The sequence below is a fragment of the Suncus etruscus genome, chromosome 6, assembly GCF_024139225.1.
Source record: "Suncus etruscus isolate mSunEtr1 chromosome 6, mSunEtr1.pri.cur, whole genome shotgun sequence".
In the NCBI taxonomy this organism is placed as follows: domain Eukaryota; kingdom Metazoa; phylum Chordata; class Mammalia; order Eulipotyphla; family Soricidae; genus Suncus; species Suncus etruscus.
In genome coordinates, this window is record NC_064853.1 from 34,220,240 (window position 1) to 34,237,117 (window position 16,878).

The 16,878-nt window shown below is 48.9% G+C and overlaps 1 protein-coding gene across 1 annotated transcript in view; it reads right to left on the bottom strand.

The window, feature by feature from the left end:
* Positions 1-12,794: 12,794 nt before the first annotated feature.
* Positions 12,795-16,878, bottom strand: part of PTPRF (protein tyrosine phosphatase receptor type F) — a 64,543-nt gene continuing 60,459 nt past the window's right edge. The window contains 8 exon segments of the mRNA XM_049774616.1: positions 12,795-14,268; positions 14,457-14,592; positions 14,730-14,884; positions 15,336-15,461; positions 15,753-15,879; positions 16,027-16,205; positions 16,295-16,580; positions 16,673-16,827. Of these exon segments, the coding sequence (XP_049630573.1) occupies positions 14,200-14,268; positions 14,457-14,592; positions 14,730-14,884; positions 15,336-15,461; positions 15,753-15,879; positions 16,027-16,205; positions 16,295-16,580; positions 16,673-16,827 (1,233 nt within the window). The 3' untranslated portion in view covers positions 12,795-14,199.

A 16,878-nucleotide genomic window follows, 5' to 3' on the forward strand; every position in this document is an offset into this window, starting at 1 on the left:
CTGAAGCGTAGGTAACTGCACTACAGATCTACGCAGCAAATTACATGCTGAGCAAAGCTATTCTTCCTGTCAATTCTGTGTAGACAGGCAGAGAAGACAGAGAACAACCTTCAGGTTAATCCCTCAGTATCTTCCAGAGGAATTAACTACAGACCCCCTCGCCCCACATAGCAAGAAACTAGGAAACCAATGGGGAAAGCACATAGAAGCCCACCAAGCTCAGTGAGCAAAAACAGTATCACCAGAAACATAAACACCACCAGTAATCCTCAGACAGTGTCTTTAGTGACACTATGATACTGATATTCAATGAGTTCAAAGAAATAGTAGCACAGATACCGTATTTTCCGGTGTATAAGATGACTGGTCGTATAAGACGACCCCCTAATTTTGCAGTTAAAACATAGGTTTAGGCCTATACTCGCTGTATCAGACAGAACGTTCCTGTGCTGCAACTGTATGTACCACAGTAAGCCAATCACAACAAGCAAAGGTCCAAAGGTTCTACTATAATAGACTTTCTCTCTGACTCTGGCCAATCTGAGCAGGCTTTTGACAGTGTCGATTTGGGTCCAGAACATTGTCTAATTTGCATGCCTAAAAAGCCTGCTTGGATTGGCTGAGTTAAAGAGGCATCCGAGCAGTCTTGCAGTGACTGGTCCCTTATCATAGGCACTTTTCTGGCAATTCCCTGGTGGCGTCAGTTAATCTCCCCCACTACATGAACCAAACAACACCCCATCCTCGGACCCTAGCACTGAACCACCAACATGGTTAGCTGGGTTTTGCCAGAAGTGGCCCCCAGATCTCCTGAGTACTGTTTGGGAGTCCCCAAGAAAGAGATTTGGAAACTCTGGGGCCTGATATATATATATATATATATATATATATATATTGTTTGTTTGTTTGTTTGTTTGTTTCATTTAGTGGCATATTGAAACATTTTTCAGGATGTATTCGGCGTATAAGACGACCCCTGATTTTCGGTTGACTTATTTTTGTTTCAAAAGTCGTCTTATACGCCGGAAAATACGGTAGTTTGTAAAGCACAAGAAAGTGTGAGAGGGCCCGGAGAGATAGCACAGTGGCGTTTGCCTTGCAAGCAGCCGATCCAGGACCAAAGGTGGTTGGTTCGAATCCCGGTGTCCCATATGGCCCCCCGTGCCTGCCAGGAGCTTTTTCTTTTTTTTTTTTTTTTTTTTTTTTTTGGTTTTTGGGCCACACCCGGCAGTGCTCAGGAGTTACTCCTGGCTGTCTGCTCAGAAATAGCTCCTGGCAGGCATGGGGGACCATATGGGACACCGGGATTTGAACCAACCACCTTTGGTCCTAGATCGGCTGCTTGTAAGGCAAACACCGCTGTGCTAACTCTCCGGGCCCCCAGGAGCTATTTCTGAGCAGACAGCCAGGAGTAACCCCTGAGCACCGCCGAGTGTGGCCCAAAAACCAAAAAAAAAAAAAGAAAGTGTGAGAATTGCAATGAAAAACTACTACAGGGGCCGGAATGATAGTACAGCAGGTAAGGTGCTTCCCTTGCATGTGGCCAACCTGAGTTCTATCCCCCACATTCCATATAGTGCCCTGAACCTACCAGAAGTGATTCCTGAGTGCAGAGCTAGGAATAAGCGCTGAGCACAGCTGGGTGTGGCCCATTCCCACCTCCAAAGGAAAGGTTTTCTCTAAAAACTCGATAACATGTGTAATTGAGTAAGGCACTCACGCAGTGGTGCTTACGGTTGTCCTCTATGAGATTAAGAAAGGTTACTGGGCCTATGCAAACAATCATCACACTAACACCGTCTTTGCTGTGCTCCTTTGACTCATTCTTTGTGTGTGTGTGTGTGTGTGTGTGTGTGTGTGTGTGTGTGGTTTTTGGGTCACACCCGGCAGTGCTCAGGGGTTATTCCTGGCTCCAGTCTCAGAAATTGCTCCTGGCAGGCACGGGGGACCATATGGGACGCCGGGATTCTAACCGATGACCTCCTGCATGAAAGGCAAATGCCTTGCCTCCATGCTATCTCTCCGGCCCCTTGACTCATTCTTAATGAAATAATGTATTATGATCAACTGTGTCAACAATACTACTGCCTTTAATGTTAAAGGAGTTACATACATTTTGTGGCTTTAGATTGCTTTGTGTACTACTAGGAAATGTTGTAATGTACTACAATCTGGAAACTTGAGGGACAAAGTAAGACTGTATTGAAAGTGGACTGATTTTCTTGAGAACAACCTTTGGCTTAAATTTGGATTTCGACTTTAAAAATTTCTAACTGGACTTTTAGCCTGAATCACTTTGAATTCTGCACACCCAGATGCTCACGGTGGAAAAACTGCAGCTGCAGACGCTTGGCCAAAGCGTCTGCAGCTACACTTCCAAATTCTGCTCCGCTCACTCTTCAGCCATTCAGGCTAATTTCACTGTGGCCGACGGCCAGGCTGGGCAGAGGAAGCAGTTGAGCACCCTAGCTGCGGAAAATGACAGCAAACCCAGTTCCGAAGCAGCTGCGGGCCCAGGATCCCATAAAGTTGGAAGCAGCAAAAGCGGCGAGCCTGGAATCCGCCCTCCAGATCAAGAAGGTGAAGAGCACAAGCAGACCCATTGAAGGGGCTGAGGCTCCATGGAAGTGAAACCATGTGGGAGAAGCCCAGCGTCTGGACAAATGGTTTTAGGTGAAGGGATAAAATGGGAAGCCACATATTTTACACAAAGCCTGGACAATTGGTGTTGGTGATGGGATAAAATTAGGTAGTGGTATAAAAAAAATTAAAAAAAAAAAAGGAGAAAACAGCATAGCCCAACTGAAAAATCTAATTTATAACCGCCTGCATCTAACTTTGTTTCAGGTGTATCTCTTGATTTAAGTAATTTTCTTGCTAATTTAAATGTGCTTTATTGTTTTCCATAGGATGAAACTCAGAACGTCAAACAGACTCACCATAAGCTCCACAAGTTGTGTTTTCTCCCCAGATGGCATAACGTTTTACTGTGTATTTTAATGTACTAGCCTGTTTTCCAAAATGTATGTTCTGTATATATATGCTTTTGTGCTTTGTGTGTAGGGAAAGGTTTATAGGAACATAAAAGTTCCAGAAAATGGGTAAATGGCATACTAGGAACATGAAAGTTCCAGGATAAAATGCTTGAGTTTAAATAGCATTAAGAGGTATAGGAACAAGGAAGTTCCAGGATAGTGCTTGGTAGAAAGTATTAAGAAAAATTAAAGTTACTGATGTATGGTGTATTTTGCAGAAAAGTTACGTTTTTGGGAAAGGCTAATATGTTAATTTTTCACTTTATACCTTATTGCTATGAAAATATTACCCGTATTTGGCTAAAGGCGGAGTCAATATTACAAGAGCTTACTACCCTTTTTTATATCCAGGGAGGGGGAGATTGTTACCACTCCCCCATTCTTCGTGTTACCTTACCTACAAGAAAGACCCTCCCATTCCTGGGAGGGGTCTTGGGGTGGTTACAGAAGGTTTGGCCTAAGAGGCGAAAGGGGATTTGCATGGATGCAGGATGGAGGAGGAAACTGGAGGAGATCTCTGAGGGACAAGGTACAATGCAGGGCTGAATAGGAATCCAGCGTAAATGGTTATGGTAGGCCACACATGTGGAACCTGTTTGTGGATGATTTCCTTGCCTCTACTTGAACCTGCTGACCTGCCAGCTGCAGGGATTGGAGCCACGTGGTTCTGGGCTGGAGGAGAAAGGCCTCCATCACCATCCACCTCCATCCAAGCCCATCCAAAGGGCCTTCTTTATTATTTTATTCTACAGCATGTGTTTTGTTTTATTTTTCTTAATGTTTTCTTTTAGCTGAAAATTAAAAATTAAGGTGTTAGCAAGGGGATTTCTTTTGAGAATTCTGTTTATGGGTGATTGCCTTCCCACTGTAATAACTTCACCTTGTCCTTCTTTGCATCTTTGTCTCCAAATAAAAAGAAAAAAAAAAAGAGATTAAGAAAGGTTAAAAACAGGGCCAGAGAGATAGTACAGTGAGTAGGGCACTTGTCATGCACATGGCAACTTGGATTCTATCCTTGGGCATCTATATATTCCCTGGAGCACTGCCAGAGCACTGACAGGAGTGGTTCCTGAGAGCAGAACCAGGAGTAAGTGCTAAAGTATCACCAGGCGTGACCTTCCCCCTAAAAAAGGTTAAAAACATTGGGCTGGAGCGAAAACACAGCAGTAGGGTGTTTGCCTTGCACGCAGCAGATCCAGGACAGGTGGTAGTTCAATTCCCAGATCCCATATGGTTCTCTGTGCCTGCCAGGAGTGATTTCTGAACACAGATCAGATCCAGGAGTACCCCTGAACGCTGCCGAGTGTGACCCCAAAACAAACAACAACAAAAAACAGACATCACAGTTTGACTTTTACTTTTTATTTTTTTATTTTTTGGTTTTTGGGTCACACCCAGCAGCGCTCAGGGGTTACTCCTGGCTCTGCTCAGAAATCGCTCCTGGCAGGTTCAGGGGACCATATGGGATGCCGGAATTTGAACCATCAACCTTCTGCATGCAAGGCAAATGCCTTATCTTCATGCTATCTCTTTGGTCCCAGTTTGACTTTCATTGATTTATTTTCTGATAATCCTATTTGTCATGTCTTTAAGATTTATTGGTCTAAGTAATATAAAATAAATTTGTTATATACCTGCCAGAGGGACAGGTTTGGGGGTGAGAGGGAATCTGGGTATACTGGTAGAGGGAAGGGGACATTGGTGGTGGCAACAGTGGTGGAATATTGTATGTTATGAAAAACTTTGTAAACCATGGTGTTTCAATAAACATCCCTGGGGTAGGGGGGGGAGAGAGAGAGAGAGAGACAGAGACAGAGACAGAGAGAGAGAGGAGAGAGAGACAGAGAGAGAGACAGTGACAGAGAGAGAGAGGAGAGAGAGAGACAGAGAGAGAGAGAGGAGAGAGAGAGAGAGAGAGAGCTGCTCTAAAATACGAAAAATAGGGAAATAGGGGCCGGAGCGATAGCACAGCGGTTAGGGTATTAGCCTTGCACGTGGCAGATCCAGGACGAACCTGGTTCGATCCCCAGTGTCCCATATGGTCCCCCTAGCCAGGAGCACATAGCCAAGTAGTAACTCCTGTCACTGGGAGTGGCCCAATAGCCAAAAAATAAAAATAAAAATAAATAAATAAAATATGAAAAATAAAGGGGGGGTGGATGAAACTAGAGTGTAGTACAGTGCATGGTTAAGGAACTTGCTTTGCATGTGGCTGACCTGGGTCGAATCCTGAGCATCACATATGGCTCCTGAGCACCACCAGGAGTGATTCTTGAGTGCAAGCCAAAAAATATGCCCTGAGCATCCCATATACGGTCCCAAAACAAAACAAAATGAAAAGTGTGAAATAAAAAACAATTGGGGCCGGAGAGATAGCATGGAGGTAAGGCGTTTGCCTTTCATGCAGAAGGTCATCAGTTCAAATCCCGGCATCCCATATGGTCCACCGAGCCTGCTAGGAGTGATTTTTGAGCGTAAAGCCAGGAATAACCCCTGAGCACCACCGGGTGTGACCCAAAAACAAAACCCCCCCCCAAAAAAAAACCAAAAAAAAAAAAAAACCAATTTAGTGGGGCCAGAGTGATAGCACAGCATGTAGGGCATTTATCTTGCTCATGACTGATCTGGGTTCAATCCCCAGTATAGTTCCTGGAGCATTGCCAGGAATTTCTGAGTGTAGGGCTAGGAGTAGGCCTAGGAGTAATCCCTGAGTACTGCCCAGTGTGCCCTCCAAAAAAAAAAGTTAGTATGAAATCAGAAGAGACCCCAAATAGACAAATCCATACTGAAAAGTAAGAAATGGGGAGAGAGGCTGGAGTGGTGGCACAAGCGGTAAGGCGTCTGCCTTGCCTGAGCTAGCCTAGGACAGACCGGGTTCGATTCCCCGTCCCTGGCATACCATATGGTCCCCCTAGCCAGGAGCAATTTCTGAGCGCATAGCCAGGAGTAATCCCTGAGTGTCACCGGGTGTGGCCCAAAAACCAACACCCCCCCAAAAAAAAGAAAGAAATAGGGAGGTATCTCAATACCTAAAAACAAAGAAACAAAAAATAATAGGACTGAGCATGGGCTTTGAATGACAAGGCCCAGGTTCAATTTGTTGGGAATAAGTCCCAAGCACCCCCAGGTATAGACCCCAAACAAATAATAATAATAATGATAATAGTCAGCAACAGTGTATAGTTTCAAACTTGTACCTATGTGAAAAAGGTCCCTAGTATAGTTGAGTAAAATGACAGTTTTCAAAAGAACATGAATACCATTAATCTAGGCATATAAATATAAGCTTATAGGGGCCAGAGTGATAGCACAATGGGTAGGATGTTTGCCTTGCATGGGGCTGATCTGAGTTTGATTTCCATTATCTCGTATGGTCCCTTGAGCTTGCCAGGAGTGATTTCTGAACATAGACTTAGGAGTAAGACCTGAGTGCAGCCAGGGGTGCCCCTACCCTGAAACAAAACAAAACAAAAGAGCTTATATACATGCTTGTATATTCATAGAAAACACCCAGGGATATGAACGGAATTCTGATTTCTCCTTCATAGAATTGAGAGGGAGAGAGAGAGAACGAGGACTTTATTTTTTTCTTTCCCTAGAATGAGTACTTGAGTGATTTACAATTCTATCCTATCTGCAAGGTTTCTATTGAATATATATATATATATATTCATATATAAAATTTTAGTTTTTGGCAAGAGTGATAGTACAGTGATGCTTGCCTGGCATGTGGCTGACCCAGATTCTATCCTTGACATCTGCCACATAGCCCCCCGAAAACATCCCTAAGGAATGATCTCTGAACTCAAAAATAGGAGTAAGCCCTGAACATTGCTGGTGTGACCCAAAAATAAAAGAACCACAATTTTTAGGGATCCAGAGAGATAGTACAGTGGGGAAGGCTATTTCTTCGCATGCGATTTACCTGGTTTCAATTCCTGACATTGCATATGGTGCCCCGAGAACTACTAGGAATAATTCCTGATTGCAGAGCCAGAAGTAACTCCTGAGGATTACCAGCTGTGCCCCCACCTTAAATTTTAACTAAATAAAATTTTAGTTTTGGAAATAAACCCAGCTGTGCTCAAGACTTATTCCTGGCTCTGCACTCAGGGATCACTCCTAGAGGGGCTCAGGAGAATATGTGGTGCTGGTAATCAAACCTGGGTCTGCTGCAAGCAAAGCAAACACTTTGTATGTATAAATTTATGGGGGTCATGACTGGTGGTGCTCAAGGTGCCATGAGGTGCCAGGGGATTAATTCAGGGCCCTTCACATAATAGTTCACATCCTAACCTAGGCCCTGGTTTCTGGTTCAGACTTGGTGGTGCTCAGGACTATTTCTGCCTCTGTGCTCAGGAGTGACCCCTGGTGGTGCCCTGGGTACCCTGTGCAATGCTGAGTATCTTACAGGTTGGCTGCATTCAAGGTAAGTGCTATTCTTTTTTTCTGGGGCGTAGGGGTGGGGGTCACACTCGGTGTCAGTGCTCAGGGGTTACTCCTAGCTCTTCGCTCAGAAATAGCCCCTGGCAGGCTCGGGAGACCATCTGGGATGCCGGGAATTGAACCGGGGTCCGTCCTGAGTTGGCTGCATGCATGGCAAATGCCCTATCACTGTGCTATAGTTCCAGCCCCCTCAAGGCAGGTACTTTTCTATACTATTTCTTTGACACCACCTGTTTTTCTTTTTCCTGTTTTTTTTTTTTCCTTTCATTTTCAGATCACACCTGGTGGTGCTTAGGGCTTACCCACAGATCTTTGCTCAAGGGTCACTCCTGGCTGGGCTCAGGTGAACCATATGGAGTGTTGGGGCTCCAAACTGGGTTAGACACATGTACTTGCTGTACTATCTACCCCTTTTACTCTCTCTCCCATTTGTTTAAATTTATTTGTTTTGGTCCACACCTGACAGCGCTCAGGACTTACTCCTGGCTCTGTGCTCAGGGGTCATTCCTGGTGGTGATTAGGAAATCATATAGAATGCCAGATATCAAACCTAACCCAGCAAACACCTTACATACTGTAGTATTTCACTATCCCTTCCACCCCCACCCCCAATCTGTTACTTTCTGTTTGTTTGTGTTTTGGGGCACACCTGTCAGTGTTCAGGGATTATTCCTGGCTCTGCCTTCAGAAATTATTCCTGGTAGGCTCGGGGGATGTCGGGGATGGCACACCTCGGTTGGCTGTATGCAAGGCACACGCCCTACCTGCTATACTAGCTCTCTGGCCTCTGAACCTTCTTTCTCCATGTGCCTGGCACTCTGCCATTGCCCTGCATGGTGCCAGTCTTAGTTAACGAACTGCAGATATGCTTAACATATGCCCTTTGTCTTTTCAGTTCATTCCGCCCACTGCAAATGCAACCGGGACAAGGGTCTGCTTCACCCACTGTGACTAGCTCACAGCGCATACAGATGCTTATGAAATGTCAGCTGAGTGAGTGAGTGGTGAAAAATGCCTTTTTAAACATTTTATTTCTGGTTTTTGGGTCACACCCAGTGGCGCTCAGGATTTACTCCTGGCTCTGTGCTCAGAAATTACTCCTGGCAGGCTCATGGAATTATATAGGATGCTGGGAATCGGACCAGGGTCTATCCTGTGTCGGCTGAGTGCCAGACAAATGCTCTACTGCTGTGCTATCTCTCCAGCCCCACCCCTTTTTTTTTTTTTTGGTTTTGGTTTTTGGGCCACACCCAGTAGCACTCAGGGGTTGTTCCTGGTTCTGTGCTCAGAAATCATTCCTGGCAGGCTTGGGGGGACCATAAAGGATGCTGGGAATTAAACCTCTGTCCTGGGTCAACCGCATGCAAGGCAAACACCCTACTGCTGTGTTATCACTCTGGCCCCACCTTTTCTCTCTCCTTTTTTTTTGGGGGGGGGTCACATCCAGCTGTGCTCAGTGGTTATTCCTGGCAAGTTTGGGGGACCATAGGGGAAGCCAGGGCTAAAACTCGAGTTTTAGTGCAAGACAAATGCTCTACCCACTGTGCTATCGCTCCAGCCCCACCCTTTCTCTTTAACAAACAGACTTAATAGGGCCTCACCATATAGTGATGGCTACATGGGGTGGGGGGAGTATTTCAGGAGATGGAGTAGATAGTACAGAAGGTAGGATGTTTGCCTTGCATACAGTCAACCTGGGTTCAATCCCTGGCATCCCATATGGTCCCCCAACACCCACCAGGAAAGATCCTTGAGCACTGGTAGGTATATCCCCCTTCAAGAAAAGTATTTCAAGTTTGTTGCCTAGCAGGGTTATGTCACCTTATTCTAGATGAGTTATGAGGGCCAAGCAGAAGCTCATAAGGCTGGGGCACATGCTTTGTTGTATAGAATTCCAGCCTTGGGGCCGGAGAGATAGCATGGAGGTAAGGCGTTTGCCTTTCATGCAGGAGGTCATCGGTTCGAATCCCGGCGCCCCATATGGTCCCCTGTGCCTGCCAGGAGCAATTTCTGAGCCTGGAGCCAGGAATAACCCCTGAGCACTGCCAGGTGTGACCCAAAAACCAAAAAAAAAAAAAAAAAAAAAAAAAAGAATTCCAGCCTTGGCACTACTAGGAGTGACCCCTGAGCTGGAAGTTAACTCTTGAGCATCACTCATTAAGAAAAAAAGTCTTGTTTAGTTACTAATTTGGGGCCTTTTTGTTGCTGTTATTGTGCTGGGAATTGAACCCAGGTCTCCTGCTTGTAAAGAATGTACTTTCCCACTGAGCCACATTTCTGGCCCCTAATAATGGCTTCTAAAGGAAACGAATGAGTTTAGTCAGCCAGAGAGAAAGAACATTTCAGAACTGAGGGAAAAGGCAGGCAGGGACTTGTTCAGTGTGAATTTCCCACCTGCCAGGAGTGAGGAAAGAGGCTCAGTGGAGTGGGGTCCTGCAGAGCCTTGGTGACCTAGGGTTGGTGCCTGGGGAACCGGCAGGGTCTCCTCAGGATAGTGCACCTGACTATGAGATGAAGGGAGGTTGGCTGGACAGACATGGCCAGTAGGTAGTCATGAGGACAGTCCTGGAAGGAGAGGAGGCCTGGAACAGGAGCAAGGGAAATGCAGATCAAACAGGTGTGAGAAAGTGGGTGCTCTCTGGACAGGGTTTGGTAACTGGGAACAAGTGTGGGGGTGATAAGTGCCTGAGAATAGATAAGTGGATCAAGATCTAACTGTTGTGGGGACCAGAGAGAGTTCAAATCCAGGTCCCCTGTAGGGTCTCCTTAAACCCTATCAGGAGTGATTCCTTGAGTATTGCCAGGCATGGCCCAAAATACTGGGGAATAAAAACAAAACCCCCCAAATAAATAAAACTTTAGCCTCTAAACACAACGGTATACTTTTCTGCTACAAGAAAAGATAAAATCTTGCAATTCATTGCTTCATAGATGGAACTTGAGGATATCATGCTGGGAGAAGTGAGTCAAAGGGAGGATGAATACTGAGAGACTGAGTCAGAGAGAGCTCAATAGGCTAGAGCATTTGTCTTGCATGCAGGAGGCCTGGGTTCACTCACCAGCACCACATGACCCCCCAGAACTGCATAAGTGACCCTTTCCACCCCCACAATCCCCAACTGAGCATATTCCCTTAGTACCATCAGGCGTGGCCCCACATTTTCAAAACAAATACCAAGTGATCTCATCCATGTGGTGTAGAGAAATATAGTAGGATATAAATAAGGAGACTGATAACAGACCCTGCCTGAGTCATCCTATAGAAGTCAACGGGGGTGGGTGTGATGGAGCAACACTTATGCCTAAAACCTCCACATGAACAGTATTTATTTACTGTTTAAGCAACCAACTTGAAGGGGGAAAAAAATAGGGCTGAGAAGAGAAGCAAAGCTGGTGACAGGGAGGCCAGCTGTTGATAGTGGAGATTTGGAGAGACAGGATTGCCTTTGCCCCCTTGAGGACAAGTGAACCCCTAATAGCAATGCCCTTACTTGTAGATCAAAGGGGCTGTTGAACATCAGTGAGCACATCGAGAAGAATCTTAGGGTCCTGATCCTCCAGTGATAAACATGAGCACTTGCTTGAAAAATGGCTTTTTACCCACTTCTTGTTGCTCAGGGCACCAGGGGATTCTGGGATCATACCCAGGGCTCCGACATGCAAAGTATGCGCTCTAGCCCTTAGAGCCATCTGCAGGGACCTCTTGAAAATATCATCAAGAAAAATGTATTGGCCCCCTTGGCTAGCTTGCCGAATGGCTTCCCAGCACGGCTGCCATCACACTCTCAGGGAGAGCCTTTCTGGGGCAGCTCCGAGGGCTGTGCGCACACCCTCCACAGCCGTCTGCAGCCCTGAGCCCCTGGAGAGTGCAGTGGGGAAGTGGGAATAAGTAGAGAAAAGAAGGGTAGATGTTAGGCAGCAGAAAGATTATGACTCTCTCCTCTTTGTGTGCCATACCCCACTAAAAAAATAAATAGAAGAATGTATTGGGCCAGAGATGGTTTAACAGGTGAGTGCATGCTTTGAACGTGGGAGGCAGGCCTGGGTTTGATTCCCAGCACCAACTGGTCCTGAGCATTGCCAGAAGCAATCCCTGACAAAAGACCCAGGAGTGGCCCAAAAGCAAAAAACAAGAAAAAGAATGCATTGGGGTTCTAGAGAGATAGATCAATAAGTTCAGCCATCTTTTGCATTTTGCATGGAGGAAGGTCTAAGTTTGAAACCCAGCACAGCCTGGTCTTGTGTAACGAGGAAGTTGCCTGCAAGCACCATTAGTTAATGGTTTCTACATATATATTAAATATATATGTATATATATATTTATTTAAAGGTGGGGGAGCTGAATGGAGCTCGAGCAATAGTACAGTGGACAGGGGGCACGTCTCTGGGTTAGGTCCCAACACATATATGTTCCCCAAAGTTGCCAGAATCCTGAACAGGGATAGGTGTGGCCTAAAAACAAAAATAAACAAACAAAAAGGCTAGATAATACAAAGGTTTTGACTCTTGCTTTGCCTATGGTAGACCCAGTTTGATCCCTGGCACCAGAAAGTGACCTCTGAGCACTACTGAGTACAATCCTCCCAATTTTAGAAAGTCTCCTCCCCCAAAGGGAATACATTGGTGTCATTTTTTTGAGCAGTGATATGCCAGAACCAAAGAGATAGCATCCCTAAGAAAGCAGTCCAGGGGCCCGGAGAGATAGCACAGTGGCTTTTGCCTTGCAAGCAGCCAATTCAGGACCAAAGGTGGTTGGTTCGAATCCCAGTGTCCCATATGGTCCCCCATGCCTGCCAGGAGCAATTTCTGAGCATACAGCCAGGAGTAATCCCTGAGCACCGCTGGGTGTGGCCCCAAAACAAAACAAAACAAAACAAAAAAGCAGTCCAGACATTCTTTTTTTTTTTTTTAGTTTTTGGGCCACTCCTGGTGGTGCTCAAGGGTTACTCCTGGCTCTGCGCTCAGAAATCACTCTTGGCAGGATCATATGGGGTGTCAGGAATTGAACCAGAGTCAGTCCTGGGTCAGCCACATGCAAGGCAAACAGAGCAGAGGCATGGGGTGTGCTCCCAGCTAAGGGAGCTGGGTTCCACTGGGGGATTCGGAGAATACTTTTTCCGATTATGGGTGGTACAGGACCATCCTTGGGGCTGTCTTCAGGGCTTGTGATTCTTCTCATCTGTATACTTGTCACAAATAAATAGGGCAGCCTCGCTGTCCCTTGGGAGCAAGAACTCTTTGGAATCTACCCTGGAGACAGACTTTGCAGAGCCCAGACGCCGTAGTTGCCAGAGAGCTGAGACAGAGGCCTGGTTTGTAAGAAATCTGATTATTCAAATTTATTACCGTCAAGAACGATGCAATGATGCTGTAGTTTTCTTAACAAATAGAAAACAGACTGTGTACAACAGTGGACTCTACAGCACTGGCATCCACAAGGTAAAAATGAAGGTTTCACCCTACATTGCCAACCCTGGATTGTGAATCTTCCCGGAGCCCAGCCACCCCAGGGGATGACTGCTCCCCACTCCCCTCCCTCCCTGCTCCCCTCCCCAGAGTGTCGCCAAGTGCAAGACTGTGGCCCTGGTCCAGTCACACCAGGACAGTAGGCGAGGCAAGTAGTCTTGCCACATTGGTCAGGCAAGTGTCCTGCAGGCGTGGACAGAGCACTTCCGGGGGCTTTGAAAACAGCTGCAAACGGGGGAGGGAAGGAAACCATCTGGCCCCACACTGAGGTCAGACGTGTGCTCCCAGGCCCACTGGCCTGGACCTGAAGGACCCACTGTGCGCACCCCTGCTCGGCCCTGAGGAGTGCGGGCATGGCCCAAACCTGACCTGTGCCACGCCATATGGCCACAGCACAGTGCGGCTGCCAAGCCAGTCGTGGCTCTGACAGCTCCTGGGGAACCCGGCGGAGGCAGCCGCCTCCCCTCTCTCTCGAGCAGGAAGCCGGGGCAGGGGTAACATTTTTTTTTTCTCTTTTTGTTTTGTTTTGCTTGTGTATGTGTGTGTGTTTTAACCTTTGCAAACACAATGGTGATGAGGAATGCCTTGCCAGGCTTCCCAGATCCCTCGTGATGCTGGGCTGTGAATGCGGCTCACAGGGGCGACAGACACGGGGGAGGAGTGCCTCCCCGCCCACCACTGTCTGCGGGGCCTAAAAAAAGGCTTGGAAGGAGAAACAAAACAAAACTGGGGGGTGGAGAAATGTGTTTCCCTGCATGTGGCAGAAACTAGATCTTGTCAGAAAGGCTGGAGGAGCCACTGAGGAGGCTCCAGCCCCCATGGAAGGCGGGTCCCACCTCCAGCAGCAGTCATACAAAATAACTGCCCAAAATGAACTCAAAAAGAAGACAAAGGGAACCCCAACCCCCCGCCCAGGCCCATTCTGCAGTTAAGAGAATTGCAAGAGGAGAAATCAGAGGGAAGAGGCTAGAAGCCCTCGGTCTACCCCGCCTAATGTATAAAAAAGGTGTTGCCCCATCCCCACCCCATGAAAGAAGCATGAGAGACGCAGCCACGTTGGGAGACAGGACGTGGGACCTGCCGCCTGGGCAGCTCAGTGCTCGGTGTTCCTGAAACATGGGTGTGACCAGTGGGCTGTGCTCTGCTGGCCGCAGCATCCGTGCAGGAGGGCTGGACAATGGTGGTATGGCTCAGAGGAGCTGGGTCCCCTCTGCGGCCCCGGTGGGGGGCAACAGAGGAGGGGGAGCGGTAGTTACGTTGCATAGTGGTCAAAGCTGCCGAGGTACTCCAGGGCCGCACGGTAGCACAGCTGGTACTGGTCCTGCCGGAGAGGGGTTGGTTAGTGTGGGCAGTGCCAGGGCATTCACTCATAGTCCTGCCAGTCTCCAGAGGCCATAAAAAGGAGGGCACAGACATCCACCCCAAGTAGTGTCCAGAATAAAGCAGCTGTTGGCTACTCTCTCCCTGCCCCACTGCCCGATTTTGACCCGCTGTGGCCCCAACCCATACCTCTGTCTGCACCATGGCCGGGCGCTGCGTGCGCAGTGTCTTCACCGTCTGGAACATGTCCACCACGCCCTCGTAGCGCATGCGCTCCAGAACGATGCTCAGTGTGATGAACACGCCGGTGCGGCCCACGCCAGCACTGTTCACAGACAGAGTGGGTCAGAGGGCGCCCGGCTTTGATTCGCTCTCTACTCTCCCCCTCACTCAGTGATGCCTGCCCTACTCCACCTGCAGGGCACGGCTATGCCCCCGACCCTCCCTCTAGTGCCATCTTACCTGCAGTGCACTGTAATGGGCCCATCCTGCCCAAACTGCTCCTTGGTCTTGTGCACCTGTCCGATGAAGTCTATGAAGCCCTCACCTGTCTTGGGGACACCCTGCTCCGGCCAGTCTGTGAACTGGAACTGCCGGATTGTTCTTGATTGCCCATCCTGGAAGAAGAGGGTGGGAGGGACCAGGTTAGGGTTTATGCCTCTGTCTGTAGTCCCCACTAGATTGGCTAGTCCAAGACAGAAGTCCCTGGGAGGTCATTACACTAGATGTCTCTGGAGGTCATTACATTGGAGAAGCGCTCCCCAACCATGGGAGACGTGCTTGTTGAACCCTCATAGCAGAGTCCTGCCAGGGTACCACACAGGAAAAACAGGCAATTGTTTAGTTTTTGGGCCATAGGCCTTACTCCTGGTGGTAAACTCGGGAGACCAAACATGGTCCAAGAGATTGAAGCTAGGTCAATCATGTTACAGGCAGCACCATCCTTTCCTCCTATTGGCCTATCTCTCTGGCCTCTGGGGACACCACACAGATGGCCCAGCAGCACACACAAAGCCCATGCTACAGACATTCTTTCTGCAAACCCTGGGCTCCTCTGTGCACACTCACCCGGGCATCTGTGACCTTGAATTCCCGCAGGATATACTGGGGCATGTTGTATTCCGCCATTGGGTCAACGACAAAATACTGGTAGCGTGCAGAGCGCTCTGCTGGCCAGTACTGGTGGCACTTCTCCTGTGGACAGAAGGCCCGGCCCCAGGGTTAGATAAGAAGGAGTGAGGAAGGAAGTCCCAAGTCACAGGATTCTGGGGTAGAGAAGGCCTTAGGTGCTGAGTTGGGGGCTGAGGTTGAGGTTACACTGCCAGAAGGCCGCTGGGAGGCTGTAGGGGTGTGGCCAGGGGTGAGGGAGAGAGGAGGGTGGAGAGAGGGAGAGAGGACGGAGGATGGATGGTGGGAGGCTGGGCAGTAGGGAGAGGTGAGTGGTGATATGGTGGGTGGGCAGGAGCAGGGCCCATGGCGGCTCACCCTGCCCATCTCGCGGAGCCGAGTCAGCATGACGATGATGGTGGAATTGTGTTCCCACAACATGCGCCAGAAGTCCTCGGTGCTCTCAGCCAGAGGCCCCTGAGTGGCTATGTAGGCCTTCTGCTGTCTGGGGTGGACACGAGACTGCACATGCTGGAGGTGCCGCTGCCCATGGAGTCTCCCAGGGGGGGCCCCCGCTCCGATCACCCTCCTCCAGGATGCCCACTCTGCTCGTCAGGGCTGGCCCTACTCTGTGCCCCCGCCGTGTGCTGACCTATAGCCATCCAGGAAACTGGCGTTGATGTAGTCGGAGCCCTCCACGCCGCGGATGGGCTGCAAGCAGACCCGCGTCAGCTCGTAGGGCATAATGTTCACCAGGCGGTTCTTGAACTTGTTACAGGGCAGGTTGGCGCTGATGAAACGGGAGGTGTGCGCCTTGGAACTGGCCAACAACTGGCGAGAGGGAAGAGCTGGTCAAGCTTGTATCAGGTTGGGGGGAGGCACAGACAGCCCCAGAGCCAGGCCAGACCCTGGAGCCCCACCTTGAACTCGAGCTCCATGGCGGTCACACTCTCCCCAGGAGGCACTTGGCCCAGCTTCTGGATGTGGGCATAGAGGCTACGGGCTGGCACCTCGGTGTGTCCACACGTGGCTGCCTCCAGCAGCGCCTCGTGGATGAACACGTACTGGTCCTCTGTCTGTACCATATAGTTGCGCTGGGAGCGCATGCACGTCACATGGCCATAGATGTCCACTGTCTTCTCATGTTTCATCCGCTCCAGCATGGCCTCGATGACGATGAAACAGCCAGTGCGGCCCACACCCGCGCTGCATGACAGGTGCTCAGTCTGGGGCCCAGGCTGCCACCTCCTCTCAAACCTTCCCCCCACAACTGCCTAGAAGAGCTGGGGGAGACTTACCTGCAGTGCACCACCATGGGGCCTGCATCAAGAGGGTTGCAAGCCTTGACCCGCCGCAAGAAGGCCAGGATGGGGGTTGGGTACTCGGGAACCCCATGATCTGGCCAGGCCATGAACTGGAACTGACGAAGTTCCCGCTTCTCACTGGAGCCACTCTAGGGAGGAGAGGGGGTGGGGGTGGACTGGACTCAGGAGCTAGAAGCCTC